The 24,450-nt window shown below is 46.3% G+C and overlaps 1 protein-coding gene across 1 annotated transcript in view; it reads left to right on the top strand.

The window, feature by feature from the left end:
• Positions 1–24,450, top strand: part of VWA3A (von Willebrand factor A domain containing 3A) — a 63,451-nt gene that overhangs the window by 14,979 nt on the left and 24,022 nt on the right. The window contains 11 exon segments of the mRNA XM_040458800.1: positions 5,968–6,066; positions 7,477–7,583; positions 11,145–11,270; positions 11,592–11,700; positions 11,934–11,999; positions 15,405–15,530; positions 18,499–18,634; positions 18,743–18,846; positions 20,638–20,718; positions 21,135–21,229; positions 22,671–22,790. Coding sequence (XP_040314734.1) covers positions 5,968–6,066; positions 7,477–7,583; positions 11,145–11,270; positions 11,592–11,700; positions 11,934–11,999; positions 15,405–15,530; positions 18,499–18,634; positions 18,743–18,846; positions 20,638–20,718; positions 21,135–21,229; positions 22,671–22,790 — 1,169 coding nt within the window.

Below are 24,450 nucleotides of genomic sequence, written 5' to 3'. Positions count from 1 at the left end.
TTTCTCGACCTACATAAATGAAAAACCCAAACACAGCTGTATCCATGGGCTCAGATGATGTCATCTCTTTGTCACTGAGCTCTGCTTTCCTCTGGGTTTTATTCTTAGGAAGGCTCTCCCCAGCTTGGAAAAGTGGTCACCACCAGCTCTAGGCTTACATGACACCAGCTGAAGTGACCCTCTGAAAGGGTCCTCACCTTCCTTTCCCACTGTGCCCTCCCAAGTCCTGGAATTGACTCTCTTTGGGCCAATTTAGACCATAGCCAGTTTAGATCACCATAGCCAAGGAGTGAGATATACTAACAGGTAGATCTGGAACTAGGGGGTGGGGGACGTGCAGGGAGACTGGGTACATACCCCCAAATCTCATAGACTGAGAAAGGGGGATAGATGGTTGCACGTGGAAACCCAGGGTGCTGTTACCAGAACAGAAAATGGATCCTGGGCAGGTGAAAACAACAGATGTTCCCCTAAGCCATTTAATCTCAGACCCACAGTGAAAGTCATGACTAAGGCTGATCATCTGGACATAACTTCTCTGAGAAGTTTGAATAAATGCTTTCCTCAGATCCAAAGGGTTGAAAAGTGATCCTGGGCAAATTAACCTTTGTTTTGCTTTCTTATTTGTGTCCGCCTGTTTTCCTCCAGCTGATACATTACTGGCTCACCATTTGCTTCACCTTAGGTAATCCTCAGTTCTTGCTTTAACCCTGGGACAGGCACATGCTGAAATTCATGCTCCCTGCTCCCAACCCCCACCCCTACACAAGACCAGTAGGTGACAACATAGTGCTGAGGCTGCCTGTCACAGCTGATTCCCCGGTGTCATCTGTGTCTCAGATCCAGAACCTTCTTCACTCCCTTAGACTGGTCAGTGGATGTACGACTCCAGCTGTGGCATGCCCCCTCTGGTTGCACATGATAACACAGGCAGGAAAAACCCAGAGGGATGAAATCTTCACACACTCCAAAAACATCCGTTCAGGGAATGTTCTGCACACTTACCCACCTCTGTTACACCTGTCCTGGCACTTTTGACAAAGGAGGCAGGGATTGCTGGGCCTTTCTTTGCTCAACCCTTTTCTTTCTTTATTTATTTTTATGTTTATTCATTAAAAAAAATTTTTTTTTTTACATTTTATTTTGGAGACAGCGAACGTAGGGGAGGGGCAGAAAGAGAGGGAGACAGAGGATCTGAAGCGGGCTCTATGTTGACAGCCTGGAGCCAGATGTGGGGCTCGAACTCACAAACCACGAGATCATGACCTGAGCCAAAGTCAGACACTTAACCAACTGAGCCACCCAGGTGCCCTTGTTCATTTTTGAGATAAAAAGAGTGAGCAGGGGAGGGGCAGAGAGAGAGAGAGAGAGAGAGAGAGAGAGAGAGAGAGAGACAGAGGATCCGAAGTGGCATCTGTGCTGACAGCAGCGAGCATCGTGCTCAAACTCACGAACCGTGAGATCATGACCTGAGCCTAGGTTGGACGCTCAACTGACCAAGCCACCCAGGTGGCCCTGCTGTACCCTTCTCTGTTGGAGCTACAGAGGAACCATGAAACAAGCCCGGATTGGATCCCAGGGAAGCGATCACCCATAAACCAACTCGTGGGTCCTCTGGGTGCTGAGGCAGCCTGGGGTGCCGGACAGGCCATCACTGGGCCCACTTCCCAACTACTGTCAGCAAGGCCATAGGCAAGTGGCCTCACTCCTCTGGGTGTCTGTTTCCATATTTATGGAGGATATTATGGCTTATAAACTAGTGGCATGCTGGCAAATCTGGCCCACAGCCATGCTTTTCTTGGCCCACACAGTTTAAATATTTCCCGAGTTAGTTGCCAAGATTGAAAATCCTGATGTTTCATGTTTATGTCTGTTTTTTAGCCCTCGCTTGAAAAATGGGAATATCTAGCATCACCAGGCTCCAGTCCCTTCTTATGTACTTTTCCAGTTATTTCTATCGGAAAAACATCTAGAATTCCAATGGCTAAGTGTAAGAGCATGAATGTTTTCAATAACAAATACTCTAAGGGCAGTTCCTCAAATTTTAAAAGGAATAAAACTGGCCCTTGATTTGAGCTCCTTTCGGCCCCTGAGGATCGGTAATGTCCTGGGAGGCCTCAGACCTCATTTGGGTCCTGAATTCAGCAAATATTGGTTGGAAGACTACTACATATCAGGCACTGGTCCAGGATTAAGGATTAGAAACATGACCAATACGAAGGTCCCACCTTCGTGGAGATTATAGTCCAGTGCGGGAGGACAATGAATAATTTAGCAAATCATATGCAAGGTCAAGTTAGTGATAGTGCTTAAAGAAAAGCAAGCAGGGTAAGGGAATCGAGAGTAGGATAGAAGGAAGGCTGTTTTTCTTTTAAATGTTTATTTATTTATTTTTTGAGAGAGGAGGGGAGGAGGAGAGGGACAGAGAGAGGGAGACAGAAAATCGAAAGCAGCCTCCTCCTTGCCAGCATACAGCCCAACACGGGGCTTGAACTCACAAGCTGTGAGATCATGACCTGAGTTGAACTCAGACATTTAACCGACTGAGCAACCCAGGGGCCCCAAAGGGGGACTATTGAAATGGAAGGGTCAAAGAGGAGGCCTTTGAACAGTCAACTGACCTGAAGGAAATAAGGGCATTCCCATGTAGACATCTAGGCAAGAATGTTCCAGGCAGAGGAAACAGCAAATGCCCAGGCTCTAAGACAAGAACAAGCTTAGCATGTTCTAGAAGCAGCAAGCAGGTCAGGGCAGCAAGCACAGAGTGAACAACATGGAGGAGAAGGGGAGGAGAGGAGGCTCAAATCAGGAATGTCCTTGCAGAGTTCAGATTTTATTCTACAGGTGAGGGTTTTAAGCAGGGGAGTGACATGATCTGACTTAAGTTTCAAAAAAGCCATTGTGCCTGCTTCATAAACTGACCATAGAGAACAAAGGTCAGGTCAGAGTGGTGGTGTCTTGGGCTCAAGCGCTCAGGTGGATGGAACGAGAAATGGTTGGACTCAGGGCGTGGCCTGAAGGTAGAGCCGGCAGGGCTGGTGGATCGCATGGGCTTGGGGCCAGCGGGGTGCGTGTCGAAGGCCATTCACGAGAGGACCAGGTGTGAGGAGGAAAATCAAGAGGTCTTGGTTTCACCACATGGAGTCTGAGAGGCTTGCTGGACACCCAGGCAGAGACACGAGCAGGCAGTCGGATGCAGAAGTTTGGAACTACAAGAGCTCTGCCTGCAGATGGGCACTGGATTATCATCAGTGTACCAATGGTATTCAAATCCCTGAGACACGGGAGATCACTTAGCGGCTGAGTGCAGAACTGTGGTTCTTAATGGGGGCAGGGGTGATTTTGTCCCTCCACCCTCACCCCAAGGGACATTTGGTGTTGTCTGGAGAAATGTTTCATTGTCAAGACTGGGAGGGCAGCTTGCCAGGGAAGTTGCTAAACACCCTAAAATGGTCTGGTCAGCTCCCCACAACAGAGGACTGTCCAGCTCAAAATGTTAACAGTTCAGGAGGTGCCTTGGTGGCTCATCTGGTTAAGCATCCAACTCTTTTTTTTTATTTTTTATTTTTTTTTTCAACATTTATTTATTTTTGGGACAGAGAGAGTCAGAGCATGAACGGGGGAGGGGCAGAGAGAGAGGGAGACACAGAATCGGAAACAGGCTCTAGGCTCTGAGCCATCAGCCCAGAGCCCGACGCAGGGCTCGAACTCACGGACCGCGAGATCGTGACCTGGCTGAAGTCGGACGCTTAACCGACTGCGCCACCCAGGCGCCCCAGCATCCAACTCTTGATTTCTGCTCAGGTCATGATCTCACAGTTGGTGGGTTCAAGCCCCACATTGGGCTCTGTGCTGACAGCCCGGGGCCTACTTGGGATTCTGTGACTCTCTCTCTCTCTCACTCTCTCTGCCTCTTCCCCCTTGATCTTTGTCTCTCTCTCTTTCAAAATAAATAAATAAACATTTTTTAAAAAATGTCACTAGTTTGGGGTTTGACAAACCCTGGTGTAGGTAAGGAGGCTAAAGGATGATGGATCCCTAACCCTGTGCTTCTCAAACTTATGGCAGCCAAATCCCTTTTGGTGGTGGTGGGGGCGGTGGGGGGATGTGGATTTTGTTAAAATGCAGACTCTAATTAGGCAAATCTAGGGTGGGACTTGAGATTTTACATCTAACAAGTTCCTAGGACAGTCCCCTAATTTAGACTTTGGGAGGAGAGGGTGGAGGGTAAGAAGGACTGGCCAGCAAGTGGAAGAAGAAACAGGAAAATGTGACGTCCTGAAAGACAAGTGTATTCATTAAGTGCTTCAACTTGTCATGTTCTTGACACAGCCAAATGGTGTCCTGTGCCCCTCAGAACTGGAGAAAGTTGAGAACTTACATTTGCCCATTGAGTCTGGTAAGAGTGAGCTCACTGATCACCTTGTCATGGGTGGCTTCAGGGGAGTGAGGAGGTGAGACCCTAAACTGAGGGGGTGGCAGAGAAATGGGGGGTAAGGAAGCAACTCTAAAATAGGAAGCAGAGAAATGAGGTGGGGTAGCAGGAGGGAGAGGTGGGGTCCTGGAAGGTTTATTTCCTTTTTCAGATGGGCAACAGGACAGCCTATCTGTATGGTGATGGAAATGGTGTGGTGATGGAACAGGAAGTCCAGGAGAAGGGATGGTTACGGTGGCAAAGTCCCTATTTGACCAAAGAAGAGCCAGTAATGGAAGCCACAGGGTTGGCCTTGGAGCTTTGGTAGTTGCCATAGATACATTGTAACAGGGGAAAAGCCTAAGTGTGTAGGCAAAGGTGGGCAGGCAGGCAAGGAAAGATTAAAAAATAAAACAGGGGCGCCTGGCTGGCTCAGTCAGTGAAGCATGTGACACTTGATCTCAGGGTCAGGAGTTCAAGCCCCACATTGGGTGTGGAGATTACTTCAAACAATACATAATATAAAAAATAACAAAACACAAACAAAACAAAACTCTGGTTCATTTTTCTTTTCTCAGTGAAATCGGAGGCAAAAATCACTTGCTGAGGGAGTGTAGAAAGGAAATGCTGGGATGTGAGAGACATAAAACACACCTCTCTGAGAGGAGAAGTTAATCAAGCAGGAAAATTGGGCGTGCAGGAAAGTGAGATTTCAGGCCAAAAGCATCAAATGGAACCCACTGCCCCTAGAGAACTAGCCGTTTTGCATGAATGAAAATCCCGGTTCATGATGCAGCCGTAACAGGATGAAGTCCCGGGCAGAGTCAAACCACGTTGGCATATAGAATGTGAGAACCGCTAGAAACAGAATTAGAAACTCCCAGAAATACCATGGCAGCCGTGAGCTTGACACATCTACCTTTGATTGGTAGAGTGGGTGAAAAATAAATAAGGATCTAGAGAAATGGAACAAAATCAGCTAATGGAATTAGATATCCGACTTTGTATCTTACAAAGGATGCTTTCCTCTGGTCTCCAAATTGTCTTTAACAGACGTGTTACTTTATAAGAGTGGACATGAGGGAAAAAACCCTTGTGAAGAGGAGGCTGCCACAAAATAGGAGCAGATACGGGGTGCGTGGGGGGCTCGGCGGTTGAGCAGCCGACTTCAGCTCAGGTCATGATCTCACAGCTCGTGAGTTCGAGCCCCGCATCGGGCTATGTGCTCACAGCTCGAAGCCTGGATCCTGCTTCAGATTCTGTGTCTCCCTCTCTCTCTGCCCCTAACTCACATTCTGTCTCTGTCTGCTCAAAAGTAAATAAACATTTAAAAAAATTTTTTTTAAAGAAAGAAATAAGAACAGATACTGCCCAGATCTAAAGTCAGGACATCGAGTCTTGCTTTTTCCTCTGTAAAATGGGCCTGCCTTCTGCTGCTTTTTGAGGTCGGGGGGTATGTTCCAATGTCTGCATCATGCAGAGATGCCCGGGAAGAGGCTTCAGAGAAGCACAGAGTTGTGCTGGTTATTTCCACATGCCCTCTTTGGTTTTAGGCATTTGGCCTCATCAAGGGAGCCAGAGTTGGCATCATTGTTGATGTGTCCGCCACTGGCAGTGGCTCTCAAAAAGAGGAGTTCCAAAATGACCTCCTGGTAAGTCTCTCTGGCACAGAGAAGTACCTGGAACCACCCCCATCACCCCCTCCCCTTTGTGAGCTTGCTCCTTGGATTCCCTTATAGCAACTGCAAAGGTTTCTGTGAACCCAACCACGGAGTCCTTTTCAGTTCCAGTGTGAGCTTCTAATATTCTTACCACAGCAGTCCCTGCTAGCTAGACTTGTCCACAAGAGCCCCCGAGTTCCCCGGAAAGAGGACGGGAAGACTAATCACTTGGACTGACCCTAGCATAGCATAGCCCCAGTCTCCTGGTCTTTTCTGGACCCAAGAGCTATCCCATTTTCTTTGGCATTGTCCATAACAAAGAAGCTAAGAACTCCAGAGTTAGATGACTTGGGCTCAAGTCCCAGCCACATCTGCCACTTGGAGGCTGTGGACCTGCTACCTAATCTCCCTATGCCTAGGTTACCTCATCAGTAAAATACGATGATAACAGTGGCCACCTGACAGGGTTGCCCTGGGATGAAAGGGGTTCACCCAAGTTAAGTGCTCAGTACAAAGTCTGGCATGGAAAATAAAACCTCTGTAGCCTCTGTAAACTAATGTGGAGAGGCTATTTTCTTATGGGAACCCCTAGAATTTTGGAGGCAATAGTCAGTTTGAGGACTCTTAGGGTTCAACATGGACTTGTTGTCCACACTTGTCCCCCATTCCTGGTCTCAACGGATGTCAGGAAATAGTGCAGACCCCTTCATGACACGTCCTCGGGGCTGAGTTTCTAAAGGTTCCCCAGGTGGGCTGGTCGAATATTAGCCATGGCAGGGGTCATGTTGGTGGCATACAGATGAAACTCTAACTAGCCAGGAAGAAGAGGAGAAGCTATCTTACTGTTGGGGATTCATCAGCGGCAGCTTGAGAGCATCAAACAGGCTGGCCTTGTGCCCATCACATAGCCACCGTGTTTTGGCGAGAAACCACTGGCCCCCCCCACCCCCGTCCCCCTCCTCCCTGGGTGCCACCGTTAAGGGTCCAACCATAGCGCATGCTGAGATGGGTAGCCGAGACGCTCACATCCCCTCCCCCCATAGTCCACGACCCAAGTGTGTGGCCACCCGGAGGAGCTGCTCCGGAAGATGACGTCAGTCTGCAGTCACTGGGAGTGAGTCAGGACACAGCCTCCCAGGGTGGTGTGCCAATCTGTAGGCTGAGGCCGGTGCCCTGGCTCCACCACGCACACAGGCTGGGATGGGTCACCAGGGGCACTCATCCCACACTTCCTTGCGACTCAGTGGGCAGGAAGCAAATGTCAGCTTGGGGCCACTAAGCAACCCTGTCTCAGCACGGCTCACACCCCAACTGAGAGGGCCCAGCCCCGGCATAAGGAGTGAAGCCAGGCTCCATGTGGCCCACGGCTCCAGGAGCCAGTGATGTCCCTTTGTCTGCCAGAGCCTCATTGATGAGCAGCTGAGCCACAAGGAGAAGCTGTATGTCCTGTCCTTCGGCACCAGCACCAGCGCCCTCTGGTCAGACCCCGTGGAAGTCAGCCCCTCCACGTGAGTATCTACCTGACCTTGGCCAGAATGTTTGCTTCTTCATTTTCCTCTCTATGTGGTAGTGTCTTTCGGGAATGAGCACAGTGCAAACCCAAGACCCCAACAGGTCAGTGAGTACAAAGAGTCAACTCACAGAGTGGAAACACAGGGACCAGTAACCTTTGGAAAAGTGGCCAGCGTCGTGAGCAATCCACAAAATGAAAAGACAAGACAACCACAAGGTGCCATTTTTCTCTAGCCAACTAGCAAAGATAGTTTTGTTATTTTTAAGATAATACGTGTTCATTTTTAAAAATTCAAACAGGGGCGCCTGGGTGGCTCAGTCGGTTAAGCGTCCGACTTCAGCTCAGGTCACGATCTTGCAGTCCGCGAGTTCGAGCCCCGCGTCGGGCTCTGGGCTGATGGCTCAGAGCCTGGAGCCTGCTTCCGATTCTGTGTCTCCCTCTCTCTCTGCCCCTCCCCCGTTCATGCTGTGTCTCTCTCTCTGTCTCAAAAATAAATAAACGTTAAAAAAAAATTTAAATAAAAATTCAAACAGCATGGAGGCGTCTGGGTGGCTCAGTCAGTTGAACGTCCAACTTCGGCTCAGGTCATGATTTCAGTTTGTGGGTTCATGCCCCGCTTCGGGCTCTGCGCTGACAGCTCAGAGCCTAGAGCCTGCTTCAGGTTTTGTTGTCTCCCTCTCTCTCTGCCCCTCCCCTGCTTGTGCGGTCTCTCTCTCTCTCTCTCTCTCTCTCTCAAAAATAAACATTTAAAAAAATTCAAACAGCATGAAAGGATAAATAATAGAGTCTCTCTCACCTCCCAGTAACTGTTTCCTCTACCTACTTCCACACATACACGCATCAGTGTGCTTATTCAAACAGGAGTGCGTTGCACTGTCTTGCACTTTGACTTTGCACTTAATCTTGCATAGCATTCTCTCTCAGTACACACAGATCTACCTTATTATTTTTAATATTATTTTTTTAATGTTATTATTTTTTTATTTTTGAGAGAGATAATGAGAGTGTGTGAACACGTGCGAGCAGGGAAGGGGCAAAGAGAGAGGAAGAGAGAGAATCCCAAGCAGACTTTGCACTCACAGCATGGAGCCAGACGTGGGGCTTGATCTCACAGACCACGAGATCATGACCTGAGCTGAGATCAGGAGTCGCACGCTTAACCAACTGAGCCATCCAGGATCTCCCAACCTTACTCTTTTTTAATGGCTACGTTAGTATACCACTGTAAATGTACTATGATTTAACTAGTCCTTTATTTGGAAGCTTCTAGTTTGGGGTTTTGGAGGGAAGCGTAGAGGGGGAAAAAGGAAGATGTGTCAGAATTTCTACTTACTTATGGCAGTAAATAAAAATGTCTTTTCCATGAAGAGAAAATCCTTGATCACCTACCACATGTTAGGTGCGATGCTAAGCGCTTAGCATGAGCTATCTTACTTAATACTTAGGGCCAGCACTTGGAATAGGATTCTTATCTCCATTTTGCCAATGAAAAAACTGGGACTCGTGTTAGGGCACGTGCCCAAAGTGGCAGAGCCAGGATTGGCTGCCAAAGCCCAGAGCAGGTGACCTTGACCAGTCCTTCAACTGTCTTCAGCAGAGAGAGGTCAGAGACACCTATCCCTCACTGAACTCTCGTGAACATGAAAGGAGGGCACTCAATGAATGAGAGTGGTTTTTTTGCTGTGGTTCCCACTCCAGTTAGACCCCACCTATGGGATGTTAGATCTGAAAGTAACCATGAGGTCATAGGCAAGAGCTTCTCAACCGCAGTCATTGCTGGATGACCCTGGTGATTTTTGTCACATCTCTGCCACGTGTACTATTTTATTTTATTTTATTTTTTTTAATTTTTTTTTTCCAACGTTTATTTATTTTTGCGACAGAGAGAGACAGAGCATGAACGGGGGAGGGGCAGAGAGAGAGGGAGACACAGAATCGGAAACAGGCTCCAGGCTCTGAGCCATCAGCCCAGAGCCCGACGCGGGGCTCGAACTCACGGACCGCGAGATCGTGACCTGGCTGAAGTCGGACGCCCAACCGACTGCGCCACCCGGGCGCCCCACGTGTACTATTTTAAAACATCAATTCTACATGGATTATTGAAGGAAACTATCAGTACCATAATCACAAAGCCCGTATCACTTGCCGTAATTAGGATGCAGCCATAACAATAAATACAATGAAAGCAAACAAAACAATGATATTAAATTCTAACTTGAAGCCTATCGGCCAGAGAAGGCAGTAGGCCTAGGATTTGCTTTCCCTTTGTTTATTTTTTTTTTAAGTTTACTTATTTATTTTGAGGGAGAGAGAGAAAGAGAGGGAATCCCAAACAGGCTCCACACTGTCAGTGCTTAACCCGATGCAGGGACTTGAACTCACGAACTGTGAGATCCAAAATCAAGAGTTGGACGCTCAACCGACTGAGCCACCCAGGCGCCTCTTTCCCTTTGTTTAAAAGGGAGACTCAACACTTAGCACAATGAAAGACAGGCTTACTAGCTCTGAGCTGAAGTTTTTTATTTTATTTTTGTTTTTCTTATTTTTCTTTCTTTACTTTTTTGGTCAAAGAGAAACGGAAAGAGCAGAACTCTCTCACTGGTACCGTGTGAGGTATTTAATGGAGAAAGCACTGCTTCACATCTTCTTCCCTCTTAGGGCCGGAGTATATCCCAGTCCACATGAGATGCGGCCACGCAGCCACGGTGCCTCCTTTTGGAGTGCTCCTGGGGTCAGGGCATTCACTCTGCACTTGGAGTGGGGTTTGTGTGGCAGGATCGAGGAGAAGGAACTTAGCCCAGACCCCCTGATGGGCAGAGTCGCTTGAACCTCAGGTTCTAGAGTCAGGCCTGGCTTGATATCCCAGTGTTGCCAGTTGCTTACAGTATCACCTTGGGCAAGTCCTAACTGGGTCTTCTCATCTATAAAATTGGAATGAAGGTATCCACCTCAAGAATTATTATTAGTCTGGGCACTTGGAGGCCGCAGTTGGTTAAGCATCCGACTCCTGATCTCGGCTCAGATCATGATCTCACAGTTCATGAGTTCAAGCCGCACATCAGACTCTGCGCTGATGGTGCAGAGCCCGCTTGGGATTCTGTCTCTCTCTCCCCCTCTCTCTGCCCCTCCCCTGCTTGTGTGCTTGCTCTGTCTCTCTCTCTCTCTCTTTCAAAAAATAAATAAATGAATAAATAAATAAATGTTAAAAATTTATTTTTATTTATTTTTAATTTTTTTTGTTTATTTATTTTTGAAAGAGAGAAAGACAGAGCGTTAGCAGGGGAGGGGCAGAGAGAGAAGGAGACATGGAATCTGAAGCAGGCTCCAAGCCCTGAGCTGTCAATACAGAGCCCGACGCGGGGCTTGAACCCACGAGCCGTGAGATCATGACTTGAGCTGAAGTCAGATGCTTAACCGACTGAGCCACCCAGGCACCCTAAACTTAAAAAATTTAAAAAAAGAAAAGAATTATTGTTAGTCTGAAATGAGCTTGTGTTTGTGCTGAGCCTGGCACCCCCGAAAGTGTATTGTGTTTAGGTGTCTATTGTCTACACAGCCTCCAGGAACTCAAGCTCTGGGTGAAGAAGCTCCAGCCTGATGGGGGCAGCAATCTGCTACAAGCCCTGAGGAAAATCTTCACCCTGAAGGGACTGAATTCTCTGGTGACCATAATGGGCAGCTGGTAGGTCTCCTTTCCTACGTGGGTAACAGACCACATCAAGGGGGCTGGAGAACCAATCCATTGTTAGAGGAAAGACCGTCAAGCATGACTCTTCACACACGCTTGAGAGAAGGATTTCGTTCACAGGCCATCTGTCCACAGGTGTCAGGGCAGGGGGCAGCCAGGGCAGGCCAGGCCTGCAGTCCACTCCTCCCCACACGTTCCCCAGGTGACCTGGAACACACGTGGTCAGTTCGATTTGGTAGATGTTCCCATTTTCTCTGGATGGTCCTCAAAGTGATTTGACCTGGGGCACCCCGTTTTCTTCTGTCTTCTCCCCAGCCCAGATCAGCCTTCTGAAATTCTGTCCAACTACATCCAACAGTCCACTGTGGGACGGGACCTCATCACCCACGTCATCACCTACAAATGCAACGATCAGGTGCCCCCTGTAAGTACTGGGATTCTCTAATGTTTCCCTTGGATTGGCCATAGGGAGCTAGCTGGGCCAGCGTTGGGGGCTCCGTGCATGGACAGGGACCCCCTCCCAAACTACGGACCAGAACACAACTCGCTTTGTACCTAATTCTCCCTTTGGCCGGTTGGGAGGCTCAGTCAAGGAGAAGGCTTGTCAAACTACTGGCATTGCCCTATGGAGAGCTGACCCTGTCTCCCTCCCTACAGGCTGTCCTAAAGAACCTTGCAGAAGCTCTTGGGGGCTACTACCACTGCTATAGCACAGAGACGGAGGTAAGCCCTTCTGTCAACACGCGGTGTCCATCTCCTCCCTCCCTGCCTGGCTCCAAGGCTGTTTCTGGGGGACCTGTACTTGCTTCCCTCCCCCACCACCATGCTCAGTATAATCCGGTTAAGATGAATATGTGGGAATAGCAGGGACAGCATGAAGTCACAGGAGATCCTTTGCTCAGCCTGCGCGATGAGTTGATTGTGCACCAGTGTGCCTAGAGGCCTTTTAAAGCCTTGCTGGTAGAATCCCGAATCTCTATCCAGTCGACAACAACGTGGGCCCCACCCCACCTCTGCTCCCATCAAAGCTGTGAGTCTGAAACAGTTGTCTCAGGTCTTTCTCCAAGTACATCCCTGCTACTGCAGGGTCAACTGTGAGTGAGCCATCAGTTCTGTACCAATCCATCCGTTGGTGCCACCTGTGTCCACAATGGAGGTAACAATTAGCAAATGTGTATGGAGCCATTTGGTGGATTGAAAATCCAACTGTCTGTTCAGCTAACAGGCTGTGTCTTGCCTGTAACCATGAATGGCCATAAGCAAACGAATATTTGCATCTCACAGTGTTCGAGTGTCGCCATGTCTAGCATTTAACACCAAGGAGCCAAGGTCAGGCAACATTTTCCTTGGGTAACACCCCTTCTGTTTATGTCATTTCTGTCATTTCACAGACTCTGTTTGTTCAGGCCATGGACTACAGGGGCTAGGACGGTACAGTAAATGAATGAAACTGGCTGATTTAAGAAATCTTTTATCTTGGGGCACCTGGCTAGCTCAGTTGGTGGAGCATGTGACTCTTGATCGGAGGGTTGTGAGTTCAAGTCCCATGTTGGGTGTAGAGATTACTTAAAAATAAAATCTTAAAAAAAAAAAAAAATAGAGGGGTGGCTGGGTAGCTCAATCGGTTAAGTGTCCAACACTTGATTTTGACTCAGGTCATGATCTCACAGTTTGTCAGATCGAGCCCTGTGTCAGGCGCTTGCACTCTCTAAACAAACAAATAAACAAACTTAAAAATAAATTCCTTTATCTTAAAACCTGTAGCCCTCTTGGCTTCTCTGTTGTTTTTCTGCCCTTGAGAGAGATATGGCTGCAACAAATTTCATTGTCTTCTTCTTTTTTTTTTTTTTTAAGTTTATTTATTTTTAAGAGAGGGAGAGAGAGGGAGAGAGAATCCCAAGCTGGCTCCATGCTGTCAGCGCAGAGCTCGATCTGGGGCTTGATCTCAGGCACCGTGAGATCATGACCTGAGCTGAAATCAAGAATAGGAAGCTTAACCAACTAAGCCGCTGAGGCACCCCTGTCTTCTTTTAATATGAGCAAAACAACAATAGAAGGATAACAAAACCCTACAGCTGACTCCGATGGAGTGTGGGGGGCGGGGAGCAGAGAGAGTGTGTGGGGCTCGGAGGACTAGGCAGCACATGCCCCGTCTAGAGAGGTGCCTCTGCTCAGCCCCAGCTTGCTGTTGCTCTGGAGGAATGTGACCCCAGTGCCGCCAGGTCTTGGGATTTTTCAAGAGCTGGAAATCGGGATTTGTGTGTATGTGTGACTCCTTTACATTTTTTTAAAACTGGAGGTGAAATTCACATAACATCAAGTGAACCACTTTAAAGTGAACCATTAAGGGTACTTAGGGGACTCAGTCAGTTGAGTGTCCAACTCTTGATTTTGGCTCAGGTCATGATCTCACAGTTCATGAGTTCGAGCTTCACATCAGGCTCCATGCTGACAGTGCAGAGCTTGCTTGGGATTCTCTCTCCCTGTGTCTCTGCCCTTCTCCTGCTCTCGTTCTCTCTCAAAATAAATAAATAAACTTAAAAAAAAATAAAGTGAACAATTAGTATTTTCACTATGTTGTGCAACCACCAACTTTATCCAGTTCCAAAACATTTCATCCCCCCCCCCCAGAAGAAAATTCTGTACCCATTAAGCAGTTCCTCCCTCTTTCCCCTCCCCCACAGCCCTCTGGAAACCACCAATCTGCTTCCCATCTCTATGGATTCACCTATTCTGGATATTTCATATAAATGGAATCATATACCTTTTGTATTTGTCTTCTTTCAGTTAGCATAATATTTTCTTTTTTTTTTAATTTTTGAGAGTGAGAAAGACAGAGTGTGAGCGGGGGAGGGGCAGAGAGAGAGGCAGACACAGAATCGGAAGCAGGCTCCAGGTTATGGGCTTTCGGCACAAAGCCGGATGCAGGGCTCAAACCCATGAACCATGAGATCATGCCCAGAGCCAAAGTCAGAAGCTTAACCAACTGAGCCACCCAGGCACCCCTGCTTAGTGTAATGCTTTCAGGGTTCATCTATGTTGTAGCTTGTCTTAGAGCTTCATTCTTTTTCGTGGGTGAAGAATATTCCATTTTCTAGATGTACCACCTTTTGTTTATGCATCAGTTGATGGACATGTGGGTTGTCTCCACCCTTGGGCTGTTGTGAACTGCTGTGAACAGTGGTATACAAGTCTCTCGAGTTCCTGTTCTCAATTATTTGGGGTTATAGACCTACAAGTGGAAATGCTGGGTTATGTGGTATTTCTGTGTCCGATTCTTTGAGGAAGTGCCAAACTGGTTTCCACAGAAGCTGCACCATTTTACATCCCTACCAGCAGTGCACAGGGCTCCAACTCTCCACATCCTCACCAATGCTTGCTCAAGTCCTCTTTAAATTACGTTTATGGCCAACCCAGTGGGTGTAAAGTGTTTCTTCGTATCTTTAAGGTTAGAAAACCCTTCAGTTATTTAAAAATACTTCAGGGGTGCCTGGGTGGCTCAGTTGGTGAAGCTTCCAACTTCGGCTCAGGTCATGATCTCGAGGTATGTGAGTTTGAGCCCCGCATCGGGCTCTGTGCTGATAGCCTGGAGCCTGCTTCAGAGTCTGTGTCTCCCTCTCTCTGTCCCTCCCCTGCTCACACTCTGTCTCTCTCTCTCTCTCTCTCTCTCTCAAAAATAAACATTAAAAAAATTAAAAAATAAAATAAAAATGCTGCAGAACAATACTGTAGAAATGGAATACAACACATTTGCAGGCTGTATCTAACACATGGACCCTATTTTATCTTATTTTTTAAAGTTTATATACTTATTTTTAGAGAGAGAGAGCACACAAGTGGGGAAGGGGCAGAGAGAGAGAGGAAGAGAGAGAGAATCCCAAGCACTGCACTGGTGGTACAGAGCCCATTAGAGGGCTTGAATTCATGAGCCACAAGATTATGACCTAAGCTGAAGTCAGACCCTTAACTGACTGAGCCATCCAGGCACCCCAATGGACCCTACTTGATAACGTCTGGTTTAAACAATCTGACACTTAGCTTTGGGAAATTACATGGCTGCTTGACCTGCCTTGGCCATTGCTAGTAGCCAAATGACCTCTAATGGCTGATTACTCCTGCTACCCCCAGGTCTATACCAGTTGGGACATGGACCAGCTCCTGGCAGAAATCCAGAAGGCCCAGAGCCTCCTGAGCCACATCCAAGCCTTGCGCAACAGGACCCCCAATGAGGAGCTAACGGGCATGATGAAGGAGGTAGGTGGTGTAGGTGAAGATTTTGGAACTGGCCTCACTCCATTCTCCTTTCTCACCCGTCTCCCTGAGGGCATGGCTGCCAAGGCCCCCATGTGCTAAAGAAAAACGAGGTAAAGCCATGCCCTCTGCTGTACATGACACCCCTGAGCCGGGTGGGCCTTCCACTGTGCTGGAAGGATCCTGATGGATTTTCTAGCTGAAAAATTGATTTCAGAGAAAGGCCAGCAGGCTCCTGCCACCCTTCCCATCTATCACTGTCCCCTCCCTTCACCCCAATTTGGAGAAGGACAGAAACCTCAGCCACACTGAGTGGGCCATCTTGAAGACAGTCTTTGGCACCCAGCACTTCATTCAGGGCAAACGTCCCTGCCTGGTGACTTCACTAATGTAACATCAGTAAAGTAACACAGCCAGCTCATGGACGCAGCACCATAAAAGGTATGAGCTGCTGAGGGGCGCCTGGCTGCCTCAGTCAGAGGAGCGTGCGACTCTTGATCTCAGGGTTATGAGATCGGGCCCCATGTTGGGTGTATAGATTACTTAAATAAATAAAACTTAAAAAAAAAAAAAAAAAAGCAATGAGCTGTTTAGACTGTGCAGAAACTTAACTGTGAACAGAAGGCACGGAGAATGCATTTATCGCTTCACCAAATGAACATGTGGCTGTGTCATAGAAGACATCTTGGCCTGGTTGGACACAATGGAAGAAACACAGCACCTAGAAACTGGAATCTTACATTTTAGCTCCAGCTTTTCTATTTAGTCTCTATAAATCATAACAGCTGTTTGTATTATAATTAGAATAACTCTCTCCAGAGTGCCCATTCTAAGATAGGCGGCATGCTTAACTCTTTAAATGTCTTATCTTATTTTAAAAACAACAGTCTGCTGCAGATGTATTATTGTCCCCATTTTACTGATGAGGAAACTGAACTTACAAGGCTAAATAATTTGCCTCAGACCCGAGAGATTAGAGACAGATCAAGTTTGAATTAAACCCAGGTCTGTCTGACACCACAACCTTTCCAGGAGTTTCCCAAAATGCAATACATGCATTACTTACGGTTTGCAAGGTACATGGTTTAATTTTTCTAATATGTATTTAAAACAAGCTCATTATTGTTGTAATACATCTTCTTTCTAAAATTATTTAGGTACAAAAAGGGAATTAATTTTTTAAATGAAATCCAATTAATAATTTAAAGGCTTTAATATTACATATTTGATTTATTTCCTTCTTTAAAAAGATTTTTTAATGTTTATTTTATTTTTGAGAGAGAGAGAGAGAGAGCATGCACATATGTGAGCTGGGGAGGGGCAGAGAGAGAGAGAGAGAGAGAGAGAGAGACAGAGGATCCAAAGTGGGCTCTGCACTGACAGCAGATGCAGGGTTTGAACCCACAGAACCATCACAGAACTGTGAGATCATAACCTGAGCCGAAGTCAGACACTTAACCAACTGAGCCACTCAGGCACCCAAAAGAGTTAGTTTCTAAAAATAATCTCTAGGGGCTCCTGGTTGGCTCAGTCAGTTAAGCATCCGACTTGGGCTCAGGTCATGATCTCACAGTTTGTGGGTTCGAGCCCTGCGTCGGGCTCTGTGCTAACAGCTCGGAGCCTGGAGCCTGCTTCTGATTCTGTGTCTTCCTCTCTCTGCCCCTCCCCTGTTCACGCTCATTAAAACAAACAAACAAACAAACAAACAAACAAATAAATAAATTTAAAATAATCTCTCCACCCAGTGTAGGGCTCCAACTCACAACTCCAACATCAAGAGTCACATGCTCTACTGACTAAGCCACCCAGGTGCCCCCATGGTTGATTTATTTTTATTTATTTAATTTTTTTTTTCAACGTTTATTTATTTTTGGGACAGAGAGAGACAGAACATGAACGGGGGAGGGGCAGAGAGAGAGGGAGACACAGAATCGGAAACAGGCTCCAGGCTCCGAGCCATCAGCCCAGAGCCCGACGCGGGGCTCGAACTCACGGACCGCGAGATCGTGACCTGGCTGAAGTCGGACGCTTAACCGACTGCGCCACCCAGGCGCCCCTCTAGAATTTTTTAAAAAATAAATCAACCTTGGGTGGCGCAGTCGGTTAAGCGTCCGACTTCAGCCAGGTCACGATCTCGCGGTCCGTGAGTTCGAGCCCCGCGTCGGGCTCTGGGCTGATGGCTCGGAGCCTGGAGCCTGTTTCCGATTCTGTGTCTCCCTCTCTCTCTGCCCCTCCCCCGTTCATGTTCTGTCTCTCTCTGTCCCAAAAATAAATAAACGTTGAAAAAAAAAATTTTTTTTTTTTAAATTCTAGAGGCACCTCGCTACCTCAGTCAGTGGAGCTTGCCACTCTTGATCTCGGGGTTGTGAGTTTGAGCCCCACATTAGGTGTAGAGATTACTTTAAAATAAATTTTTAAAAAAAATTCTAAACAGGACAGTGGTACTCAGATACAGCAAAATTCATGAAGGCAGTGCTCAAGTGTCCAAAGTTTGGGAATTGCTGTTCTGTGTCTTATTTATACATGAGTTATGACTTAATATCTCAGAACCTCAGGTTTTCAGTTTGTAAATGTGGGTAAGGGGAAGCTAGGCTAGATCAGGGCTCCTGAAATGATCTGGTGTAGGAGTTACTTTTTACTTCTTCAAAGCCTTGTGTTAGGAGCCCACAGAAGGGCCATCTGTCATCTTGAAGTCCAAGGTGCCAATCTTGATGGTAAGGGTGGGGAAGGGGCCAAGAGGATGGACAAATCAAAGAGAAAGCAAATTGCTGGGGACATCTTCTTACTCTGGAAATTCTAGCAATCTCCAGAGAAGGGGGTGGAGATGGTGGGAGGGGAAGGCAGAATTGCCTTAATTTGCCAGGTAATATTTTCAGATGCTCCACTTAGGGGAATGGGGTGGGTCGGGGAGACTAGGGATTCCAAGCTCTAAAATGTGATTTTGTAATGAGGGCTTTTAAATTTAATTTAGATTTCCACAGAGATTGCAAAAGGGCCACTCACAGGTCTCTTGCCTAAACCCCCAAAGCATGAGGGTCCCCTCACAATTGAGTTCCCAAACTTGGAGAAGACTTCTGCAGAATGGCTAAAGATCAATGGCCTAAAAGGTAAGTCCCCAATGAGGGCAGAACCCAGGACTCATGTGACTAACTAAAGTCATGAATCCTCTGGGGCTCCAAGGGTTGTATCTCACACCCCACTATTTATTTTTACAGCCAGAAAACTAAGCCTTTATCAGGTTCTAGCACCCAATGCATTCTCTCCCGTGGAGGAATTTGTGCCTATTCTCCAGAAAACAGTATCTTCATCTATCTATGAGGTAACTCAGAGTCAGAGTTCTCTCCAGTCTTCTGCAGGGGGGGCACTTTTGTGACATTTCCCTTCTTAAATGTTCAAGAAATAAGAGTAATACGTCAGATCACAGGGAGTAGGGGTCTAAAGGTCTGGAGTTGGTTGTAAGCTTTCCACCCAGGACTGTAGAGCTCTCATCAGATCTATCCCAACTGCTATTTTGCAAAGATTTGAAAAATGGACTTGGGAGATGGGATAAGAGGGAGCAAGTCAGGTACTATAGTTACCTCCTCCTTGAAGGTTTTCCTCTGTGCACTCAGAACACACTCACTTTCCTTGTATCCTCACTGTACCTGGTACAGCTTCTGCTCCAGCTCTTATGATGTGTTAATATGTGTACTTGTTATGTGTCTAAACCCCCAATGGCATATGAGCCTTTAAAAGAACAAACTTGGGGCGCCTGGGTGGCGCAGTCGGTTAAGCGTCCGACTTCAGCCAGGTCACGATCTCGCGGTCCGTGAGTTCGAGCCCCGCGTCGGGCTCTGGGCTGATGGCTCAGAGCCTGGAGCCTGTTTCCGATTCTGTGTCTCCCTCTCTCTCTGCCCCTCCCCCATTCATGCTCTGTCTCTCTCTGTCCCAAAAATAAATAAACGTTGAAAAAAAAATTTTTTTTTAAATAAAAGAACAAACTCTTGAGGTGCCTGGGTGGCTCATTCAGCTGAGAGTCTGACTTCAGCTCAGGTCATGATCTCATGAGTTCGAGCCCCACATTGGGCTCTGTGCTGACAGCTCAGAGCCTGGAGCCTGCTTCAGGTTCTGTGTCTCCCTCTCTCTCTGCCCCTCCCCCACTTGTGCTCTCTTTCTCTCTCTCAAAAATAAATAATAAAAAAAAACATTAACCAAGAGAACGAACTGTGTTCTCCAACCCTGTATCCCCATTATCTAGTACAACTAAGCAGTCAATGAATATTTCCCAGATGGCTAACTGGGTGGAAGGAAGGATAGAAAAAAGAAATAAAAGAAGAATGAATGGATGGATAGAAAGAAATGGTGATGATGAATGAATAGATAAAAGGATGGATGGATGTTTGGTTGGTCGGTTGGTTGGTTGGTTGGATGAATGGATGGATGGGTGATGGGTGGATGGATGGATGGATGGATGGAAATGTAAACTTCCATATGGAAGTATGGAAAGGGAAAAGTAGAAGGATGAATGACAGAATTAAAAAAGGTGAAAGGATTAAAGTACAATGAAAGGATGGAGAAATGGAAGGACGGAATAATAGGTAAAGAGAAACATCATTGAAAAGGTGGAAGAATGAGAGGGAAGTGGGATAGATAATTGTAGCAATGGATTAATGAATGACCGGGTGGATGGATATCTTGGCAGAGGATGAAAAATTAGACAACTTGGCAGAGGACAAAAAATTAGATTTTCGAAGGGTCCATGAAGGTCTATCTGGGTTTCTAAGCCTATGAGCCCATGGCCAGTATGTTTCAAGGTCTCCAACGATCCTATTACAAAACTTCCAGCCATATCTTGTAATCAAGACCCTGCTGTTTGTAAGAGCCTCCCCAGAAGGGAGCCTGGCTAGCTGTCAGGCATGGTGCATTCAGGGACCACTGTCCTAAAGGACTTCTGTCACCAGCTCCAGGCATGGCAATGACTAGGGAGGCATAACCCACCCCCAGATGTGCTCAAAGCCCACTTCCCTCTTATGCATCTGATTTGGAGAGCCCAGCACCCAAATTAACTTACAGTCATTCCCCACATGTATTCTGTTCACCTGCTGCCCATCCTGGCAACACCTGAATGCAGAAGGCAATGGTACAATTTGAATGGCATGACGGGACAGTGAAGAATGTTCATGTGGACCCGCCCTTCCTCTATGAGTACCAGGTTAGTAATGGGTCCAATAGGTCAGAATATGTGGTATGAGAAGAGAGAATGTGAGGAAGGCACCATGGAATGTGGAGACCCAAAACCATTGGCTGAACTCCCTCTTATAAACCGAAACTGTTCTCTGCCTCCGGGCACTGCTGGAGCTTTCTACACTTGTTTCCCAGGGAGGAACCTGTCAAACAAAAGTCTCTAATCTTTTGGGGCAAGATCTACTTCCTCTCCCATCTGAGGCAATGAAATATTTGAACTTCCTGGTCTTGTGGCAGACTCATCAATGATTTAGTGGAATGTTTATACTGCCTGGATACCCATGACCTTGACACCTCATTCCCAGAAGCCAACCTTCCCCACACAGACCCTTTAACCAGCCATCCTTTGATCTGTCACTCACTCTGTGGCCTGTGGGTTTACAGAAACAGCTCAGCAGAGCTATGCGGATGTATGAGAGGCGGATCGAGTGGCTCTCCTTGGCCAGCAGAAGAATCTGGGGCACCGTCTGTGAAAAAAGGTACCTTCCCTCAAAGTAGTGTTCTTGTCCTTTGTGAGTCTGGTGTGTGACATACACACTCATCCAGCTCATGAATTCCCTGTTGGTAGCATCAGAAACCACCACTTAGATAAGGATCAACAACCACTCAGCAGAATCCTTGGAGGAAAAAGTCACCACTACCATCATCAATATCAATAATTGTGTATCATCGTTGTGTTTACTTAGGATTCTTTCAGTTAAAAAGCCACAGAAACTAAATGCAAATTGGCTTAAGCAAAACAGGGAAGTCTGGTTAAGGTAACTGAAAATTCTAAAATAGATTTGATTGCTGTCTTCAGGTATGGCTCCATCCAGGGGTTCACGTGTGTCAGGAATCTTTCTCTGTCTCTCGGCTCTACTTCCTTCCCTTTTGGCTTTGTTTTCAGGCAGGCTTTACCCATCCAGGTAGCAGGATAGCCACCTGAAACTCCTGACTTGCTTTCTACCAGTTTAGCACTCCCAGGCTTGGAGTAGGGGTCCATCGATGGGCTATTCAACTCTGGCCTGGGAGGTATGATGTTCTAATTGCCAAAAGTCAAATGCCCACCCTTCAAGCTTAGGGTGGTTCTGTTTCACCCAATTCAAATGGCCTGAAAGAGGCAGAGGAGTTTTCCAAAGGAAAATCAAGATGCTGACGTGACAGGAGGTAATAGATTCTGCACAGGGAGAAACAGGTGGCAACCATGATAGCCATCCTTACCGTTCCCTACCTTATTGGATGCATTCCCACTTACAAAGTACTATACTATTCAATCATTTAATTCTCAAAACTAACCTATGAGAAGTCTTATAAATAGTTCCTAGTTAAATATGTGAAGGATCAGAGAGGTTTTGTGACTTGCCTAAGTCACACAGGAAGTGGAACTCTGACTCTAAATCCAGAGGATTTGCTTCTGCTATCCATAATTGCTGTCTCAAAATGAGAGTAGAGGGTGGAGTTGGGAATTGATTTGAGGTCGTGAAAGAAGACCAGATGGGGCTAAGGATCTTAAAACAGAGAAAGGTCACAAAAAGATGCATTTATTTCCCCAGAGGCTCAGATACACCTAATTCCCCATCTAATTTGCTTACCTTGTTTCTGTTTCCCCTACAGAGACCCCAATCTAGAATAATACTGAATGCTAGGGCTTTAAAACAGGGAAATGCCTGCTTTCCAGGCATCCCCCGCCCCTTAAACCATCTCCACCCTGATGTGACTTTACTCTATGATGGGAGCCCCTGGGAGAGAAGCTTCCACGATCCCCTTAGTCTACTGTTGTAAACCCACTCCTATTGACCTCACACCATGGAAAAGATTTTGGCCAGCTGTAAGTTTGGCATGTAGAATTCCCCTGGAAAAAACTTTAAATAGTAAAATGGAACAAAATAAACATTATCTGAGAGATTCGGTTCTCTTCTTAAAGCTTGTGTTTCTTTTTAGGGTGGTTATACTGCTGGATATCTCTGTGACCAATTCCATGTACATTATTCATATCCAGCACTCCCTGCGGCTTCTGCTGGAGGAGCAGTTGTCCAACAAGGACTGCTTCAACCTCATCGCGTAGGCTCCTAGGTCCCGGTGGGGGGCTGGGGGCAGGGGGTGCGGGTGCTCTGTGCCACTGCTGGGCTGAGGTTCCCGACAGGTGGCTGGATGACAGATGTTACCAGCACCCAGCATCCTAGGATGGCCATCAGCTTATCTGATTTGAATCATCTTGTTTGCGGTACTGAATAATTAAATGGTTGCAGGACAGTCCCACTGGGGCGAAGGTGTAAGTGGCCCCAAAACACACAGCTTGATCAGCCAAGATAAAGTAACTCAGCCCATTGCCCCATTTGGATTCTGAGCTGATAAACATGAAAGAGAAAAAGAAGGGCCCCGGGCATGCCCCAGTCTTGGTACATGTCTAGCAAGACCTAATATGCCAAACGTTTAGGATTCCAATCCCAAATGTTAATTATATAGACTTATATATATAACTATATATGTTTAAATTATGTGTAACTATATAATATATAATTCTATATATTTAAATGATATATATAAATAATTTGATATATACTTTAAAATATCAATATTATATATAAAATAGACAAATTTTTAAACATATTTATTTATTTTAAGAGAGAGAAAGAGTAAGCAGGGGAGGGGCAGAGAGACAGAGAGAAGGAGAGAGGGAGAATTCCAAACAGACTCCATGCTGTCAGCACAGAGCTCAATGCAGGACTCGATCTCACGAACCATGACCTCAGGGCCACGACCTGAGCCAAGATCAAGAGTCAGATGCTTTAACCTACTAAGCCACCCAGGTGCCCTTAAAATATATATTTAAAAAAATTTTTTTTAAGTTTTTTTAATGTTTATTTACTTTTGAGAGAGACAGACACAGAATGCAAGTGGGTTAGGGGCAGAGAGAGGGAGAAACCGAATCCAAAGCAGGCTCCAGGCTCTGAGCCATCAGCACAGAGTCCGATGTGGGGCTCGAACCCACAGAGCTGTGAGATCATGACCTGAGCCAAAGCCAGGTGCTCAACCTACTGAGCCACCCAGGCGCCCCGAAAAACTTTTTTTTTTAACATTTGTTCAATTTTGAGAGACAGAGCATGAGCAAAGGAGGGGCAGAGAGAGAGGAAGACACAGAATCCGAAGCAGGCTCCAGGCTCTGAGCTGTCAGCCCAGAGCCCAGCTCAGGGTTCGAACTCATAAACTGTGAAATCATGACCTGAGCCAAAGTCAGATGCTCAACCGACTGAGCAACCCAGGTGCCCCCATATATATTTTAAAAATTATATACAACTGGGGTGCCTGGCTGATTCAGTCAGTGGAGCATACAACTCTTGATCTTGGGGTTGTGGGTTTGAGCCTCACATTGAATGTAGAGATTACTTAAAAATAAAATCTTAAAGAAAATTATATGTAACTATATATAACTTAAATTATATGCAGTTATATATATAGTTATATAAATTAACTATATGTATGTATAGTTATATATATAATTTAAATTATAACTATACATACATATATTTAAATTATGTATTATATATAGTCATATCTAATTTATATATATAGCTATATATAATTCAAATATATATATAGTTTTATATATTTATTTTAATGGCATACCTTTTTCACTAATTAGGGGACAAAGAAAAGGAACCCACTTGAACTATACATTTTTGTATCACTTCATATCAAATGGGGAGTATTTTTTTTTAAT

The sequence above is a fragment of the Herpailurus yagouaroundi genome, unplaced genomic scaffold (assembly GCF_014898765.1).
Source record: "Herpailurus yagouaroundi ecotype Mexico unplaced genomic scaffold, PumYag 222, whole genome shotgun sequence".
Taxonomy (NCBI): domain Eukaryota; kingdom Metazoa; phylum Chordata; class Mammalia; order Carnivora; family Felidae; genus Herpailurus; species Herpailurus yagouaroundi.
The sequence above is the reverse complement of the archived record's forward strand: the minus strand, read 5'-3'. Positions and strand labels throughout refer to the sequence as shown.